Genomic DNA, 20,604 nt, shown 5'->3' on the forward strand with positions numbered 1-20,604 from the left:
GCATATAGTAGGCCACACCATCTCAAGTGTTTTGTCCACACTCTTAGGCCTCAAAGACTAATCACACAAAACTGGTCCTGATGGTGGACTGGACACCTCATTTGGACTTGCTTCAACCATGAAGTCAGCATAGACATAAGCTTCTTTATCCCCAAAGTGCCATGCCATAAAAGCTAGCCACAGCAAGCACCTGTGGGCTCCAACATCCTACAGCTCTGCCAGATGACTACTTGAGGAGACAATAGAGGCAATAAATAACACCTTCTTCCCTGTCCTTGCCACCACACTAATGAGATCAATAGGATCTAGTACATAATAACTACACAATGAGATCTCCACCGTCTGTGTTGCAGCTGTTATCTGACTTGCTCCTTTCCCAAATTTCACCTAAAAACCAGTGTTGGAAAGGTTCCTCTGAAACAATCATGAAAATTATCCTCTTCTTTTTGCCATTCCATATCAAGTTCAGGGCACTGATATGATCACCAGCACTGCCACCTAGTAACTCCCCCAGGGTTTGCAAGAAACCATTGGATTCCAGAAGTCCCTGGGGTGGATCATCTTTATTGGGCCCTCCACCCCTGCAGGAGAGTAGCAGCCACCAATCTGTATTATACCAGATAATGGTTTGACCAAGACAACCTTAAAAAGGTAAAGGTAAAGGGACCCCTGACAGTTAAGTCCAGTCGCAAACGACTCTGGGGTGCAGCACTCATCTCACTTTACAGGCCAAGGGAGCTGGCATTTGTCCACAGACAGCTTTTCAGGGTTATGTGGCCAGCATGACTAAGCTGCTTCTGGCGCAATGGAACACTGACACTAGAGCAGCACAAGGAAATGTAATTTGGCTCCCCCCACCCCAGAGCAGTACCTATTAATCTACTTGCACCTTTGGCGTGCTTTTGAACTGCTAGGTTGGCAGGAGCTGGGACTGAGCAATGGGAGCTCACCCCGTCACGGGGATTCGAACCGCCGACCTTTTGATCAGCAAGCCCAAGGCCACCTGCTTTCTTTGACCAAGACAACCTTAACCCCCCTCAAATTCAGAGCCCCGCTTCCTGCCCTAGCGCAAAGAGCACTAGCAAAATAAAGAACATTCTCTGCAGTATGTGTTAGGTCAGTGACATATTGAGAGACATATTTCCATGGCAGCCATGCAGCCCGGAACTGGTCCTATCAAGGCAGCCCTTGCATCTAGCTGTAATCCTGGTACCAGGATGAATATTTTTAAATAAATAAATAGTAATGATCAAAGTACAATTATGGATTCCCTACAAATAATAGCAACAGCTGTTTATCAAACTACTTGAAATAACATCTCTGTTAAATAAAGCAAATTTACCATCCCCCCCAGACTGTCTTGCAGGATTGGGTTCAATGTTTGTCATGCTCAGATTAGATCCACAGAAAATAATAGACATTACAAACTTAGGTCCATTAATGTCAATGGGTCTACTCTAAGTAGAACTAAAGTGGAGAATAACTTGCAGACATTTGACTATTCTAGACCCTTATAAACACATAATGCATCAATGTAATCTTTCCATTCTGAGAAGAATTTATAGGTAAATGTGGTCTGTGCAGTGATTTCCCTTCCCTTGTAATTCCTTTGTCAACACTGATGTCTGAGAATTTTTTTTTTAATATAGTGCTTACGGGCTCTAAGAGACAGCAATGACTTCTTAGCTGCACACAACAGTGGCACTCCTTTAGAAGACTGTTTTGTTTACTGACAAAAGGCGTTATGTCAGAACTCTGAAATCCACATAAATGTGGAAGAGTGAGATGAATTAGTCTCAGGCTGCATACACACATTTCATTCTAGAATCAATGGAGTGAGTACTTGTTATTGTTTTTGTGTAGTCCACACACAACTGAGATCTGATGCATATTGTTTGCCCCTGAAAAGTGCTTCTTGAGAAAATAAATTCCAAAAATAAAAGCTTGTTGCAGGGGTATCTCCTCACCTGCCCAATGGGGCTGTGAATGGGCACACACCAAGCTTGCAATTATCACTTATTTTTCATTCACCCGGGGCATGTGCAAGCATGGATAATGTAATCAAGTTTTTTTTTCCAAATGCTTATCAAGTAATCACACTGAACCTTGTGGACAGCAAGATCTTGGAATCAATCTAGATTGAAAGTACTGTGTTAAGGATGAATATGAATGATTCCAGATTGAAAAAAGCTATATTTTTGTTCAACAAACCGGTTAGTATGTACATAGCCTCAGTCTCGCCCTTCATTTGTGCCACTGGCTGCTGCTGAAAAATATGAATCCCACTGATTTTAAAATCCATATTGGCACAATATCTTTATTCGGCCAACTCAAATGTCCCAAAATAGTCTGCAATCTTTCCGATTCTCATAAATCTGGTGTGATGAAGCCAGCACACCATTTTGTGACTTTTGGGTTGACCTAATGAAAATATTGGCCTGGAAAGTTTCTTATGGGCCAGCTTGGCTTTTTACTTTCTTGACTGATTTTGAAGGTGACTGTGATAGATGGAGCAGAATGAAAGGGGCTGGTGCAGTTTATTTCCAGATATAGCCTTATGAGATTGCAGAGCAGGTGGTGGGTGGGAAAGGGAGCCATGCTTTACTTTCTTGGCCAATATGATTCATAATGAGTCTGTCATTTTCTTCTATTGGGGTTTGTTTTGTATGTGAATATGCACTATTTCCAAATCCCTCCATTTTTAGAATCCCGAGAGGCCAAGAGACTTTTGTGACCTTAATTCTACTTGACAGTCCTTAAAAGAAGGCTTTGCTTCTACAAGATGGAGAAGCATTGTGTTTCCCTTCGATACCTCGCTACTCCACGAATAAATTCTTTGCTTGGAAACCCACTCAGCATTTGTTCAATAACAACAACAATAAAAAATGTGTGAGCGTTCTGGGGTATAAGAGGCAGCACTTTAATATCTGTTTTCACATATCTGATTTCCACATCCAAATTTAAACTTCTGGCAAAATGCGATAAACTGTGGAGAGGAAAACAGGCTCCTGAGCGAAGAGTTTGTATCTACCCTGTCAAGCAACAGACCATCAAATGTGATGTCCAGCTTTAGGGAGCTTTACTGCGAAGGGGATTGGCCAGCCCCAAATTTGAATTCAGGGAATATGATCCTGAACCTTTCCCTTTAAAATGTTTGATCTTTGAAAATGAATTTTAATATATTCCAAGATGGAACCAGCTTCCTCTTGTGTCCGTCCTCCGCCTCTCCTTTTTCTGCTTGGAGGCACTAAATGAACTGTGTTGGTTTTTAACAGAACTAGAGGCTTTCTCTCTCCTCAAACCCACTAGGACATTAATAAGAAAAATGATGGGAGGCCTGGTTTGTGTGGGAGGCAGCAGCAGGAATTTCCCCTTAAAATGCCGCTCTCACCCTGCCGAATGGCCCTGAGTTACATATATTCATACTCCCATTGATTTTCCTTTTTTTCTGGGGGTGGGTGGACATTGCCGCGATTGCACAGCTTCCTTTGAAATGTGTGCTGCTAATGAAAACAAACATGGAAGGGAGTTCGTCTTGGGAGTCATCTATTGGTGTATCTTGGGCTGCCGCCGCCGGCTTGCATCTGAAGACAATGTGCAATGATTGATGGCACTGCAAGAGCTGCTGTACCATGCATGCACTGCTTTTCGTTTCGGCAAACCCTTTCTAACTATTTCTCCTTTTCCTTAAAAGAAAAGAAGGCTGAAACATCTCAGCTTTCTGAAGGCCGTTCTACAAATTTAGCCTTTTCCTTTTTCCTTTTTTTTTTAAAGATCTCAGTGGAATGGGATATGAGAGTGAATCTGTCAGTCAAGATGGTTTATTTTGTACTGATGCAACAGAGACACATTTGTTTGCTGTCAACGCAACATATTTACATGATGCAATGCGTTAGCTTAGTAAGTGGCTTACACAGTGCAAGATATCACATGAATAATTGTCTATATATAATGCATTTTGTTCTGAAGAGCACATCCTCTCCTTTCTCTCTCTCTCCCTATCTTTCTCTCAGTCATCTCCCTCTTGAAGACTATTGTGTGGTGGTTTTGGAAGGGGAGATGTCCAGCATATTGGAACTTAGTCATTAGGCTCTCTAATTATCTGAAAGTTTGGCAATATTAAGATTGTGATTTGGTCAACAAAATTCTGTGTATTTTGGCATATATTGCCTTTAGCTGCTTTTGCTAGCAGACTGCCAATGGCAAATAATTTGCCAGTGAAGTATCTTATTTATTGCTGGTATTTTCTGGTGGGAAACTTATTAAACTTATAAGAATACAGGGCAATTTATTTAACAATATATATATACTGCTCAATTGTAGATGGAATGTCTAAGCAGTTAAAAGAGACAGAGTTAAAAACAGGAATTTAAAAATTCAAAAGAATAATTAAAATCTTCAATAAACTTCAATAAAACCAGACCAAAAACACATGTTCACTTCTACTATTTATTTAGCAAAATTTAATGAGGCCTAGTTAAGACAGACATGTCTGCTTTAGGACAGAGGGTTGATATTAATGATCACTGGATTAGGCCCCATGGCCTATGATTCCATGAATGCAAACTATTTGATTCCATTCAGGTCTGTAGCTTTCTCATTTTCTAATATGTAAACAGTCACGTCTTTGGCAATGAGAGTCAATGCCTGTCACTTTATATGTCAGAAAATAGTGACCTGTGAATTTTCAGTAATTTGTTGATCACAGCCTACGTAAAATCTGTGTACATCCATGTGCTTTGTACCTGTCAGTTATCAATTTTAGAGATAATCATGGATATTTTATGAAGAGGCATCACGGATTTTTAATGGACAGAAGGAAGTATGAGAGTTAATAAGCCATTGAAATGTGCTCAGCCATGAGACACTTTACTATGTACTTTTTCCAGTGATTCCCCCCAGCAAGGTTTTTGATGATGATGATGATGATAATAATAATAATATTAATAATAATAATAAATTTATTATTTATACCCCACCCATCTGACTGTTTTCCCCAGGCACTCTGGGTGGCTTTCAATAAAATATTAAAAATACAACAAAACACCAGACATTAAAAACTTCCCTAAACAGGGCTCCCCACCCCCTGCAGTGGTTGGTTACTTATTTGTACAAATGTAGCCTCACATTTAACTGGCTCAGAAAACATAATCAAACATTATCTCTTCAGATAGGCATCTTGCCTTTTTTGTAGGCTCTCACCTTGTGATTCCCCCCCCCCCCTTATGCATAGGTTATCAATTATTTCACCAGGTTTTCTAATGCTGATTTATCCAGATTCTTTGGAGCATTTTTGAATCGCAGCCAGTATATGAAATCATTCAAAATCCCCCCCTCTGTGTGTGTGTGTGTGTGTGAGAGTGAGAGAGAGAGGGGGGGGGGGAGAGAGAGAGGGTGAGAGGGTAAGAGGGTGGAGGAAAATGAATGACTTAGAATGTAGTCCTGAACATCCTTACTTGCAAGTAAGTTCCACGGAAAGTAATGGAACTCATTTCCAAGCAAGTACGGTTGGAATTCTGTTAGAAGCTTTGAAAAGATGATCCCATTAAACACAACAGTCAAGGTGACAAATGGAAATAACTTTCCCATTGCCACAGTGCCAGTGAAAGTACAAAGGACAGTAAAAGCAGGAAGTCAGCTTGTAAAGAGAACTAATCAGAATAACAATGCATTAAAAGTAAGGGAGGAGGGGACGATGATGATGATTTAAGGAACTTTTCCTCGCAGCACAATCCTTTGGGAAACAACCATAGATCAGTGGTAACATCTGTCTTGCATCCAGGAGGTTCCAAATTGAACCTCTAGCATCTCCCCATAGGGCTTGGAGTCAGCCCGGTCTGAATTCCTGGAGAGCTGTTGCCAGCCTGTGCAGATAATATTGAGCCTAGAGAGGCCAACCGGTCGGTCTTGATATAAGGTGCCCTCCATGTGGAATGCCCTCCCTTTAGATGTCAAGAAGATAAAGAATTACACAACTTTTAGAAGACGTCTGAAGGCAGCCCTGTATTGGGAGGTTTTTAATGCTTTATTTTTTAATTTTGCTTTTAAACATGCTGTAAGCCACCCAGAGTGGCTGGGGAAACCCAGCCAGATGGGTGGGGTATTATTATTATTAATTAATTGATTGATTAGGGCAGATTCCTATGTTGCTAACCATGCTTATGCAGAAGGAAGGCCCATTGCCTAACAAGTGCAGTTATGGCTGTAGCTTTGGTACCAGATGTAAACAGGCTAAAAACTGGTCTTCACTGGTCCTTTAAAGCACCTAGATTTGGAGAAATGAAACAGTTCCATTCCAACATATAGGAATCCTAATTTGAAATTAACATTTATTCATATTCTGATCTCTCTGATTCTCAAATCACTTGGCGGCAGGTAAAAAATAATGATCCTTCCGTTGTATTAGCCCACACCTTGCAGTTCATTTTTATAAGGAGGCTTTGTGTATTTGCTCTGAAATGTCTGTGTATAATAGCATGGTATGGATGGACAGAAAGGTGGCAGAAAGGTAGAGAACTTTCTGCTGCTTTTATTCCATTAGTGGACATTGACAAACGTCCACATTCTGATGCTGGGAATGTTACTCTTTCTTGACCAAATCTCATGAGGATAGGGGGGTTATCCTATAAAGCTATCTGTCCAAGCCTTTTGCAGGGACTTGTGGCTGCTGCAGTGCTCTGCCTCTTCCAAATGCTTTCATTACGGAGTTGAGTCATTTTGTGGAGAGAGCAACAAATCCTTCCGCCTCTAGTTCTACATTGCTCAGATTGAATAGATGTCTGCAAATGAATGTGAAAGCTACTTTCCTCTTATCCTTTGACTCTTCCGACAATGCAGGCTATTGAGGGGTTTGCCATGGGCATAGGACTAACAAAGGGACAACCAAGGACAATTCTGAACCTTTACCTTACCACTCTTAATCCCAAAGGAGATGCTTGACGTTGCAAAAGACCAATACGGCTCCTATTGCCAACCATGGCAAATACTCAGTCCACAACATATATGTTTTTCCAGGTTTCTTTTGATGCCGTGTGGATGACTGCACAGTACCAGACTTAACATCTGTAAATGTCTTTGTCTTGGAAGCAAAATATGATTGGTAATAGTTTTTAAAGTTTTCAGTATAGTTTGTAAAAAATAAAAGAGAAAAGAGAAGAAAAGAAAAAAGATGTGGCCTGTTTGTCCAGAATTGTCTATTCCAACTGGGAGCAGATTTCTGAGGTTTTGGACAGAGAGCTTCCCCATAACATGCTACATCATTCTATAAACTGGAAATGTCAGGGGTGGAACCTGAGACCTTCTATATGCAAAACATGTGCTTTGCTACAGAGCTAAGACCCCTCTTTTTTATGACCACCACCATCTGCCCTGAGTCATTCAAGATTAAGAACAAATTGATGACCCTGGTGCTCTAGTACAGGGGTCTGCAACCTTTTCCAGCCGTGGGCCGGTCCACTGTCCCTCAGACCATGTGGTGGGCCAGACTATATTTTTTGGGGGGAAATGAACACATTCTTATGACCTACAAATACTGTAACCCAGAGATGCATTTTAAACAAAAGCACACATTCTACTCATGAAAAAACACACTGATTCCTGGACCGTCCATGGGCCGGATTGAGAAGGTGATTGGGCCACATCTGGCCCATGGGCCTTAGGTTGCCTACCCCTGCTCTAGTAGGAGCTCTAGTAGGAGCAAGTGTGGTGACAATTACAGAAGTTTGGACAGCAGCTCAGTGCAGGGCTTGAAAGCTCTCCAGAGATATTGGGATGGTGGCTTTTGGAAGGAAATTATGGTAGCCTACATAGGCTTTTGGACTGATCTAACTGACTAGTTTTTATATCTTACAGGAACCTAAGACGGATTTTAAAAAAAAGACCAAATTGGCCACATTAGTTTTTCTGTGCTGCATTGTGAGCAAATCAGCCAGGGACATGGTTAGTGTCAGACCCCAAATCTCCTCTTCCTCTTTTAAAACTGATTTTTTAATATATGTACTGTGCTTACAGAGTGGTTCGGTGTGTTGCAAACTGTGGTGCTGAGGAGACCCCAGCCAATTCCTATCTTAAATTTGCCCAGAGGTACCCTATGCATTTATCCAAATATCTGCCATTACCCTGCTTCCCAGATCTATTAAGCATCTAGTAACACCCCTGTATTAAGCCAACTTGGGAGAAACCTGTTCCTATCAATCTTCTGCAGGACTTTATAGATTCCCTTATCATTTAAAAATTGTCAAAGGGATTCTCAGAAATCCTGTCGACTAATTGAGACAGAAGAAGCAAACAGAGAGAGAGATCAAGAGCTCTTGTTAACTCAAGTGTGGAAGAGAAGTATTAATGTCATTCTATTATGTACTCTATAGAAATTACATGTTTAAAATTATTTTTTCTTTAATATTGTGATGAATATTTCAAATGTGAATTTTAAAAAGATATAACATAAAAGACAAACATGGGATTAAATTATGGACTGTACATAACAGAAGAGAAGTTAATAATAATAATAATAATAATAATAATAATAATAATAATAATAGGGGTTTAAGCTCTTTTAGGCAAAGACTAGGCTAGAGCAGAAATATAATATAATTTTCCCCCACCCCTTAGTGTGTACAAAGCACTTCTTTAAGCAACAACAATGGGGGCATGGTATTAGACACATGGTCCTGGAAACCTCTCTTGCTGTCTTACTTACAAATTCCACTGCAATGTTATCCAGCACTGCAGAGGCACAATGAAAAGACTGGATATCTGGCACCTCGGATGCATTTTTATAGTATATGTGCTGCCGAAGCGAGCACCTCGGCTGCATTTTTATGTCCCAAGGGCAAGAGTAATGCTTTTTCTTTTCTCTACTTTTTTTTAAAAAAAGTTTATTTCTAGCGAGATTCCAAAAAAGCAGATCGCTATACTCTTGTGTTAAATAGAAATGGAAATTAACATGTTAATATGGCAGCCTCTCATCTGTTAGAACTGTGTTTGCAATGGAAATCAACAAGATGCAGGAAAATGATAGCTAAAGTAGTTAAGTGTATCCAACAGGTTCTTTGAACAGCCAGGAAGTTGCAGTTTACCAACCAATACTATTCTGCTAAGTGCAAACTCATCACTACAGGAAAGGCCTAATCTATGTATAACAGGTTCTGTGAATCTGAGGGACTGCTTTTTGGTGCAATGTAGCCTCAGATACTACTTTCTCTTGGAAGTCCAAACCAACCAACCAACCAACCAACCAACCAACCTTCCTCCTAACTTCAGGGAAAGTTGCTTCTAATTTATTTCAGCACAAAAGAGCTAAGAATCAAGCTTAGCCCTATTTAATGAACTTTAAAGATGCACCAGCAATCATCTTCCTCAATGCACAACCCAAATTATGTCTGTGATATGACCAGTCGCTTTAAAATATGGATTGGATATTCATTGCTTAGACAGATCATTTATGGACCTATTTTAGACAGTGACAATACAAATGAGACTGAATGAAAATATCACTTTTTAAAAATTACCGTATATATTTGTAAGCTCACATTGATATTCATCTCAGTACATTATGAGCACCTTGTATGGATAACCAGGATCAGTGATTGTATCTGTTAGGCAGGTAGGCATTTAGATGTATCACTCTGTGTATTAATTAGCAGCAAAGTTTTGCACTTTGCATTGAGGATACTATAAAAGAGAGCACTTGTGCTCTAACAATACCTAGACTTTGTAGAGTTCTGTCTATAATGCTGTTGGTAGACAAGACTTGGTAACCCTACAATTCTATGATTTGTCAAACATAAATGCCATTTTCCATTACCTTTTAGCCTCAGCCTAGCTATATATTGAAACTGTTGCAGCCTGCAAAGGCTTGCTCAGATACAAGGATACTGATGTCCAAACTTCTTCCATGAAAGGCCCGTTTGAATCAAATTCTTTCAAAAATACTCTGAGCGTAACAGAGGCAAATATTATATTGGCAATATCATAATGTTTGCAATCGCATACCAGATGCTATTTGTCCCTACAGATTTGGAAGGTTTTAATGGCTTACAGAAGGCCTTATGTTTCAACAGAAGCTTAGCTTTCATCTCTCATGTAATTGCTGTATATGCTTTCCCCTCCCTTTTTTATTTTCATATTGCAGACTATGTGTTGACGCAGTATGGGCTCTTACTTCAGTCCTAAACTACTTGGGTTTGACAGGTCGGTGGGGAGAGGAAGCATACAATGCTATCTAATGCACTGCACATTTCTGTTCTATCATGGGTTATTGGATTACTAGGTTGTTGCATTTTTAACATCACATATCACTCTGCAGGGATAATTGGTTTTTATTAACTTTCCAAATAGCCCTTAATCCACTACACTAAAATCTCAAATGATTTGGCTGAAGATGAGCAGCATCATGGTGGTGGAAGGTACAAGAGACAGGAAGAAACTCTTTTCTACAGACACTGTTGCTTTTGGGAATATTTGCAGATGTCAGGTTAAGGTTGCTCCAAGTTCCTTAGACCCAGAAGGGTAGTTGTGGCAAATATCTAAAAACACCAGCGTAAAGCTGTGTAATATCAGCTGCAATCCTGCACCTTCTTACCTGGGAGTAAGCTCCATTGAACTCAGTAGGGCTGAGTGTGCGTTACAGGATTGTGCTGATACAGTCATTATGAAGTTTCTTTTCCACAACATGCCTGTGAGGTAGTTAAACATGGAATGGGCAGGACCTAAAATTCTCAAGGAATGCATATGTTTCATATAAAACATGACTTACTCAAAGTTCATGCATTCTAAACTGGAACAAGATGGAAGCATAGGAAAATTTAACTATACATATCCCCTGCTTTTGATTAGTCCTTGGAATGGAGGAACGATCTTTGTTTTCCATCTATTACAGGCCCTGCTATAACTTTAGGTGAAAAGCTTTCTTGTTTCTTTTAGGAGGCTTTGCTGACATTCTAAACTGTTTAGGCACGTAATGTTCATCTCTCTTCTTAAATATTGCGCTCTCTCTCTCTCTCTCATTTGTTTTGCATTCCAGTGTAACCTCTTCACTGTCCTGCATAGAGATTAACTTACCACACTCCACGAGGAGATCTACATTTAAGATATTTTCAGTTCAGGGTGAAAGCATATGACACATTTCTCCCGAATTAAGGTTGCAATCCTGTACACAGATAGGCAGTATAAGTCCCACTGAAGTCTATGGCATGCAGGGTTGCATATGCTTTCATTCAGCACTGCATGTGTATGCTTTGTAAATGCAGATTTCCTGTATTATATGACCTCTGGAAGGGCAAATATGTTTCGTACTGGAGGTCTTATTTATTTTATTTTGGTTAATTGGAAAAATGAAAAGGCTTCCAAAACTGACCTTCTTAGAACAAAGCCAATTAATTCTCAACATCTAAGAGATTATAATAGTGTGTCGAAAGAAAGAAAGAAAGAAAGAAAGAAAGAAGCATTGCTTTGACAATGTGTCTATATATAAAATGTATCAATATCTATCTATCATTAATTCAGCTTTCTCTGTCAAAACAACATCTTTGCGCTACTAAAACACATGGAGGATTAAGTGGTTCAGTCATGCAACTCAAATGGAGTGTAATACTTCTGAATCCTGCAGGTTGTGAAACAAATATAGGTTTCCAAATATGCTCATATGACACCTCTCATTATCTCAGAAGATTGCATTGTTCATTCTCACACAGCAGGACAGATAATTATTTCCTCCCTGTGATTAATAAGATATTTTGAGAGAAGTATGTGACAGTGCTGGCCAGGTCATTTTGGAGACAAACCCTCACACATACTGCAATCCCACAGACAATTACCTGGCAGTATGTCAACACTGAACGTAATGAGGTTTACCTCAGAGTAGACATGCACAGGATTTCACTGACAATCTCATCTTATGATGTGCAAAGTTAACAACAACAACCATAGAAGATAACTTTTGTGGAAAGTTTTTTTTAAAGCTGAATTTCATACTATAGTATATATATTGCTACTAAATCTGTTGAGTATAGTCAGAATAATTCACCTAGCACAAAGTGATTCTGAAAGTTTAATGATGATAGAGGCATAATCACAACATTGCTCTTCTCAACTTGCATCCTTCCCCCCCAAGTTGGAAAATGAAATATTTAGTTTCGTGGAGTACAAGTGCAACCCTCGCCATCACCACTAGTTGTCGCATTCCTACCAGTTTGAGCACCTGGCGTTTTCAGCACTGCGGTTACAGGCAGAGAATGCAGTGCTAATTACACCGAGTAACTCATAAAGCTGTCAGAAGTCCTTATACTCTGAATTAAACAATTAGAAACAGAAAATAACCAGAGAGAGAAAAGTATGTGGGGATATCCCAAAGGAGGCCTTTCTTCTCTCAAGCAGGACTCAACGCACATGCCAGATCTTATCATTGCAATCTCAAATACCCATACACCCCTAGCTCAGTGGTTTAGAAAACAGCCTACCTGAAGAATACTATGGTCTCCCAAAGGTAGACTCCAAGTGCATTGAGGTTACACATTTTTTCAGATCGGATGAATTTGTAGTCCACACGTCAGAACAAGCGAATTGGCACTTAGAAACAAAAATAAATAAATAAATACCAGACTGGATAAAATGGTGGAAAATATCCTCTTTGTTAATTTTGTACACAATCCTTGCAGTTAGAGGTGGCGTGGGGAAGAGGAGGCAGTTGAACATAGACGGGCGAGGCGCTGGGATTTCAGGACCCTGGACAGCAAACCACCCCCCCACGTTTCAGCACCTTGGAGAGAGAGGGGGAAATGGACATTTAAACTCCAGCGCTGCTCTCGGTGTTAACAGCTTTGCTTGGATGACCAGATCCCTGCAAATAAATCTTCCTTCCTTCCAGTAGGATCCCAGTGCGCGCACCGGGCTTCTGGACCATGCAGAATGCTACGAGAATATATTGGCCATGTGGGGGGAAACAGGGGGTGGGTGGGAGTAAGAAACCCAACGGATAATCTCCTCGGGCGCCCGGGGTGTCTTCCTCAGTTATATCCAAGGGAATTTGCAATCCTCCTTATGCAGTTGCTGCATTGTTCCGGAAACGTTGCTTTCCCGGTGGGTCGACGTTTCGCTGCTGTCGATTCCAGCTTCCCGGGATCTTTTCCCCACGAATAAGTTATTATTGCTGCAGGGAAGGTGTCCCATCGCTCGGGGCGAAAGTGGGGAAGGAAGCTAAGGGCAAGTTTCATGGGGCTGGGATTCCCATGGTGATCAGCGAGGAAGCCGAAGAGGAAAGTCTCTCAGTGATCTCTCGATCCAGTCCATTTTCCTCCTCGCCCCATCTTCACCTCCATAGAACTCGCCGGATCTTGAGACTTTCTTGCTGCATTAATTTACTAAACTAAAAAAAAAATAATGGTGTGTGCGCGGGGGGGAGGGGGTTTGGAGGAAATGTTTTTCTTAAAAAAAAGAAAAAGAAAAACCCCAACAATAAGCCTGCCTCTGTAGAGTCCTCGCTCCGCCCACCAACTCGTCTCATTGGCTAGCGAGGTTGAAAAGCTACACTCTGTTGTGCTTGGATCAAACGCCTGTTCTTCGGCAGAGGAACTTAACCTTTAAAGTGCTGGTGGCTTTTCCTCCCCCTTTTCCTCCTTTCAAAAGCACCGGCTTCTAAAAAGAAGTCTTCCAAATCTCTCTTTGACACGACACACTCCCAACAAATGTAACACAATCGCTGGGTGTCGATCCACGGAGCGATCTGCGCGCGTAACAGCTTTTCTTTTGTTCTCCACCTCCTCCCTTGACTTTTAAACAGAGTTGGAAATGAAACAGCAGAGAGAGGGAACCCACCAAAGCGAGACAGGTAAGGAAAACTTGTCAGTTTCAGATCACAGAATGAATAGGGCTAAACTTCACCATCTTTTGCTTATCACTAAATGGAAAGCATGCCGATTCCTCCAAATCTAGAAAGAAAGATTCGACTTCTGTATTTTTTTAAAAAATTAAAGCCTGAGATTAATAAGAGCTTGAAATTCTGTCTTTAGGGGCTTCTCTGCTTCCTACCCGCACACAATTTGATTGATCCTTCTATTTTTAAAATTATTATTAAAATGTGCTCCATGGAACAGGCATTTCTACCTTGCTTCTATTATTCCCATTCAGTCTGTGGCAAAAAAGTAAAGTGCCATTGCTGATATTCAGTTAGGTTTGTTGTCAAGCAGGTGATTCATACACACACACCCTGGCAATTATTATTATTTTAATAGACCATCTTTGCTCATTCTCCTGGCTTATGCCTGTCTCTGTAGGACAGCACTGGAAATTAACCTACAATATAGTGCTTCCTAAATGTTTAAGAAGGCATTTGCACATTTAACCGATACACAGTATTGGTTGTGAAACTGCATTCACTCTTTCAGATTTCCCCAGACCCTTGAGTGGCATGAACGTCAGCCTGTACTAGCTCTGATGTTCAAAGAATGATGCCCACTTACTTTGATGTGACATCACTAGGTTGCTTGCCCAGTCACAAGTAATTTGCTATTCTTCAATACAGCAAGGGTTATGCATGTAGCTTCCATGTGATCCATTAATGACTAAACTGAGAGGGTCCAAGGGAGCCCTAGGCAGTAGGCAATATGTTTTCACAGTTGGATGTCAACTCACTGACAATAAGGTTGGCAGAACTCTATAACCAAAGAGAAATAATTAAATCAGTGGGACTTAATAGGTAATATTAAGTGCTTTCCTGTTGATTTCCTATATACCAAAGAGACTTCAGTATGCAGTTCAATCCTACACATATTTGCACATAGAAGTAAGTCCCACTGAGTTTGATGGGGAGTTCTCCTATAGGAAGCATATTTTAAATGCCAATGTGTTCTACACTTCAGCAGTGTCTTTAATATTTACAGGCATGCTCCAGCTGAAGTTATGTCCTGTTGAGTCCCTTGGATTTCAGTGGGAGAGATTAAAGTGTTTAACTCTCCTATTTCAAATCACAAGGAGCTGAAGTGCATAACTTTGTTGGGATTGTGCAGAACTCCCCCCCCCCCCCGTAGAGCTTTTTATATTGAATATTATTGCATTTCTTTCAAGCTGCTTAAATCATAGGTAGGTTGTAAATGTTTGTGTAAATAAGTGAATGTCTAAAAGGAAAGGGGCCTATTGAAACAGTTATCCTATTATTTTTTTAAACAACAACATATTTTTATTAAAGATTTCTTGGTTTACAGAAGTATGTTCAATGTCTTTTTTCAACTTACATTTTCTACAGATCAGTTTCATTTGTTGAGATGTTAGTGCTACATTAGGAAGAAAAGGGGGGAAGAGGTGTTAAAAATAGTTGATCCTGCCCACACTGACAGCACTTTTGATCAATGGATCTCAAAGGCATGTACTCCTCTGCTTTCCCTGGGCCTCTTTACACTTTGCATGACAATTATGCTTGCCCTGGGAATGCAAGTATTCCTCCCAGCAAAGAGGTGAAATGTGTCTAATATATATGTGCTGTTAATAGATGTGCATTTGCATCTTTGTGCCTGGGACTCCCATGTGCATGTGTAATCATTTACACTTGCAGTCCTTGAATGTTGTAAGGATGTGTGTCTGTGTTTGTTGAAAATATAAGTGCCATGTGAGGTAGGGGGGGGGAGCCCTAGGAAGTGCTACACTTCAGAGGCTGTGTGCGTAAGACCATTGTTTTACTATGCCTCTTGGCCAGATCATTTCCTAATCATTGTGGGTCAGCTACTGACAGCAAACAGCTGATCTCCCTAACAGAGGAAGAGCATTTAGCAATTTTGCCTAGACCATTAAGGTGAATTTGAGCAGGATTCCTGGATCCATTAACCATCTCCTGTCCAACTTACAAAGCTCCAAATATTCCCTTTCCTCCTGAAACTGAAGAAAGATGGTACCAGACACATATCTGATGGGGGAGCGTTCTATAGCTGTGGATCTGTAATAGAGACAAAAAGAAGCTGCAATTCTTTGCCACTCTGTGCTTTATATTTTGGAGTGTGGGTGAGATGGAACTGGTGGAGATGAAGCAGTGCCAGGGTTGCAGATTGTAAAATGGGGAGCTCCTAAACTGGGGAAGAGGGACATATTCTAAGACATGGGTAGGCAAACTAAGGCCCGGGGGCTGGATCCGGCCCAATTGCCTTCTAAATCTGGCCCACAGATGGTCCAGGAACCAGCATGTTTTTACATGAGTAGAATGTGTGCTTTTATTTAAAATGCATCTCTGGGTTATTTGTGGGGCATAGGAATTGGTTCATATACCCCCCCCCCCCAGTATATAGTCTGCCCCCAAGGTCTGAGGGACAGTGGACCGGCCCCCTGCTGAAGAAGTTTGCTGACCCCTGTTCTAAGATGACAAATTTGCTTTGCTGAGCCAGAGAAATTCTGTTTCCAGGTTCCAGCAATGGCTAGCCAGATGTCTCTGCCTGCCTGAAGGTGTTAGCCAGCCTCTCTTGTATCCACAATCAGTACACGGAAGATTTGTTTTGCTATTATTGGGGTGGGGGATGACGACGGACTTTATCTAGTATTGTTCTTGTTGCCACCAACAGCAAATGAAGACAAAAAAAAAATCAGAAGAAGAAGTGTGCATGCATACGAAAGCTCATACCTCAGCGCCTAGGACTTGCCGATCGAAAGGTCGGCGGTTCGAATCCCTGCTGCGGGGTGCGCTCCCGCTGCTCGGTCCCAGCGCCTGCCAACCTAGCAGTTCGAAAGCACCTCCGGGTGCAAGTAGATAAATAGGGACCGCTTACCAGCGGGAAGGTAAACGGCGTTTCCGTGTGCAGCTCTGGCTCGCCAGAGCAGCGATGTCACGCTGGCCATGTGACCCGGAAGTGTCTCCGGACAGCGCTGGCCCCTGGCCTCTTAAGTGAGATGGGCGCACAACCCCAGAGTCTGGCAAGACTGGCCCGTACGGGCAGGGGTACCTTTACCTTTACCTTTAAGGTGCTCCTGGAAGAATTTTTTTTTGTTTTGACTATGGCAGACCAACACGGCTATCTATCTGTAACAGCAAATGAAGAGAGAGGGAGGTAGCAAGGCAGCATGTGCCTCAAGGAAGAGGGAAGAGACAGACCAGAGAATGAAAGAGTGGGATGTCAGGGAGGAAGATCTAAGGTAGAAGAGAGTGGGGACACAGGGTGGGGCATTTGGACCCTGAGATGGGATCCAAGGGGAAAGAGAACAAGTAGGGTCTGGGCCCCATAAGGGTGTGGTTAAAGGATAAGCAAGAGAGACAGCGTGGCCTGTTGATTGGTGAAAGGGCATTGTGTGTCTCTAGCATCTCCAGTTAAAAGGATCAAGTGGTGATGGGAGGACCTCTCTGCCTGAAACCTGGGAGAACCACTGACAGTCAAAATGGACATGACTGGGCTTGATGTGCAAATAGCCTGAACTTGTAGAAGTCCCTTGCTGGCCATGTATCTTGCTGGCACATCAGTGGAACTAGTTTGTGATAAGCATTGGGCATGTTGTTCAAAGTTTAACAGAAAAGAAGGGGGGGGCCCATATCACGCCACTGGATGAGTGAAGCCCTTGCATCTATCTAAATTACCTCATTGGATCCTGGCCAAATTGTTTTAGAATGGATCATAACTTCAATTGGGGCCTCCTTGTTGTCTCTCTCATGCCTTAAACCCATATCGTTTCCCTTGGATTCTGCAATTACGTCAAGGGAATAAAGAAAGAGCAAGGCTGGGATGCAATTACCCAAATTGTACTCAGATGTGGCATTCTTTGTGTGTGTTATTTTTTAAACACTCCTTGAGAGTGAGGCCATTGAGATTGAGATTCTTCCTTAATACAATGTAAGAAAATGGAGACCATTTCAAGTCTGACTAAATATTTGACCAAAGAAGGAGGTGAGTAACCTTCTTCATCTGGGAAAGCTTGCAGAATTCTGTTTTCTTTGGGGGGGGGGGGAGAATCTATTTTTTTAGAATGGGTTTAGAATTATGTCATCTTTTCCTGTGACATCTCCTTTTCCCTGCTAAATGAAATATCTAAAAATTATGTTGATGGTCTCATCATTTAGTGGTATCTGCATATAATTCAAACTAAGTCTCCTAGAAGGGTCATGCACAGACAACACACAAAATAAATAAATGAATGAATGAATGAATGAATGAATGAATGAATAGTGATAACATACCAGAAGGCAAGATATGGAAACATCAAAACCTAAGGTGTTAACCTCAAAAGGAACCATCAGAAGTTGCATAAACAGAAGTTGCATAAATTTACAGTGGTACCTCGGGTTACAGATGCTTCAGGTTACAGATGTTTCAGGTTCCAGACTCCGCTAACCCAGAAATAGTACCTCAGGTTAATAACTTTGCTTTAGGATGAGAACAGAAATCACGCAGTGGCAGCAGGAGGTCCAATTAGCTAAAGTGGTACCTCAGGTAAAGAACAGTTTCAGGTTAAGAACAGACCTCTAGAACAAATTAAGTTCTTAACCGGAGGTACCACTGTACAATGATAGGAATGATAGGAGTGGCTAACACAAGTCTCCTCTAACCATCATTGGCCCCTCATTTGAAGTCATCTAGAACTTTGACGGAATATTGACATTCTGTGTATGATAGAGGGATTTACTGACAGTTGGCCCTAAACCTCTCCCATCTCTTTGCCTTTACCAAGTCTGATGCTAGTGTGTAGTCTGGGCTCATTTATTCATTTAAAATATTTATATGCTTTCCCTACTACAGCTGTTGTATATGTAAAAAACTCAGCAAGAATATTAAACAGCAATTAAAAGAGACATATAGACACAATGGATAGATATTAATTTAAACTAAATCATGCATGCAAGTGATTGACCTGATCTTTCAAAGGATCTTGCCCACATTCTCTAACTCTACAAATTGAAAATCAACCCTAACAACAGGGCTGTTGTTAAAAGCTGTTAAAAGTACTCTCCTGGAATCATGACTTGAATGGATGCAAATGACTTACCAGCAAAGTGTCACAGTGGGCCACTAAGAGCTCCTATCTCATCACATCAGGCCCTTGATATACAACTCCACTGGACAACTCTGTATGGATGAAATGGTAGTGGAAAAGTAAAAATTCTATGTAAACAAGTTCTAGAAGCAGGTTGTAATGGAAGTTGGTATTGTTGGCAAACAGGTCTCCTTGGATGCTAAGTCAAGTCTCTTTCCCATTTTTTATAGTGCCAATTCTGACTTTACTTCTCAAGAATTCATTCTATACCTGTTGGTTGCCACTCATCTAGTGATCTCTCAAGAGTGGGAGGATGCATCTTGTTATTCTATGGATCTATGGTTTTAAAAAGACATGTCCATTGCCATTTCTGAAAAACGGACTCAGGTTTTTTCTATGTGCACAAATCTTGTGATGCTTCCTTTAATTTTGCTGTTGGAAGAATAATGCCATTATAATGTGATGCAAAGCCTTTGCCTCTGCCGTTTGATTTCAAATTGCATGGACAAAGAAAAATGGGTCACATCATTGTGGCATCAGGCGACTGACAGGCGGGTGCCTTGTGGAGGGGTGGGGAAGGTAAGCATCCAGTCCACCAGTTGCATCCAGTTCCCCAGCACCTGCATTACACAATGCTTGGCTTTTTAAAAAGGTAAAGTGACCATATTGAAACAACTTTAAAGCATTACTCAAGGACATCTGCTTATAATTTTTATTCATTATTCAACATATCTTCCATCTTTCTTCCACAGAGCTCTGGGTGGCATATACCGTTCTCCCCCTTCCCCATTTTATCATAAAAGCAGCACTGTGAGGTAGAAAAGGCTAACAGAGCATAGCTGGTCCAAGGTCACCCAGTGAGCTCCATGGCTGAGTGGGGATTTGAACCTGGAACTTCCTGGTCCTAATCCAACACTCTAACCACCACACTGGCTTAACTGAAATGAAATTTATTATGGCCCCAGACCAGCTTCACATACCATACTAAGTGAACATAAAACACAATAGAATTAAGTTTGAATTAACAATCAAATATAACAATAAACAGGGACCCAGGTGGCACTGTAGTCTAAACCACAGAGCCTAGGACTTGCCAATCAGAAGGTCGGCGGTTCGAATCCCCGCAACGGGGTGAGCTCCCATTGCTCGGTCCCTGCTCCTGCCAACCTAGCAGTTCGAAAGCACCTCAAAGTGCAAGTAGATAATTAGGTACCGCTCCAGCAGGAAGGTAAACGGTGTTTCCGTGTGCTGTTCTGGTTCACCAGAAGCGGCTTAGTCATGCTGCCCACATGACCTGGAAGCTGTACGCCGGCTCCCTCGGCCAATAAAGCGAGATGAGTGCCGCAACCCCAGAGTCGGTCACGACTGGACCTCATGGTCAGGGGTCCCTTTACCTTTATAACAATAAACAGTATGGATATGACAGCCATTAGGCCTTGCATCTGAGGCCTTAGTCTTTGTAATAGCACAGCTTGTTCCCTGAGTTTTATGGCAGTCATGCAAAGTTTGGCCACTCTTAGAGTGATCTCTCAATCCTTATCCTCTATCAGGAATTTTAAGCATTCAGGCTTGGACCCACTTGGAATTTTCTGTATAACAGGGGTGATAAAGACCGAGCTTAACTGTTCTTGAAGCCATAGCGTGCTTTTGAAACATAATCCAAAGGATTTG

At 41.4% G+C, this 20,604-nt stretch overlaps 1 protein-coding gene and 1 long non-coding RNA gene across 4 annotated transcripts in view; one reads left to right on the top strand and one right to left on the bottom strand.

Annotated features, from left to right (window-relative positions):
* The window catches only part of GLRA1 (glycine receptor alpha 1), an 86,378-nt gene extending 73,041 nt beyond the window's left edge, over positions 1 to 13,337 (bottom strand). For both annotated transcript variants that reach the window (XM_081901069.1, XM_081901068.1), the window contains exon 1: positions 12,459 to 13,337. In XM_081901069.1, the coding sequence (XP_081757195.1) occupies positions 12,459 to 12,514 (56 nt within the window). In that variant the 5' untranslated portion in view covers positions 12,515 to 13,337. The remainder of the gene's footprint in view (positions 1 to 12,458) is intronic.
* A 285-nt stretch (positions 13,338 to 13,622) lies between these two features.
* Positions 13,623 to 20,604, top strand: part of LOC309364253 — a 115,480-nt gene continuing 108,498 nt past the window's right edge. For both annotated transcript variants that reach the window (XR_014165784.1, XR_014165785.1), the window contains exon 1: positions 13,623 to 13,825. This is a non-coding gene — a long non-coding RNA (uncharacterized lncRNA). The remainder of the gene's footprint in view (positions 13,826 to 20,604) is intronic.

This window comes from Podarcis melisellensis (assembly GCF_964234715.1).
Source record: "Podarcis melisellensis genome assembly, chromosome: 2".
Lineage (NCBI taxonomy): Eukaryota > Metazoa > Chordata > Lepidosauria > Squamata > Lacertidae > Podarcis > Podarcis melisellensis.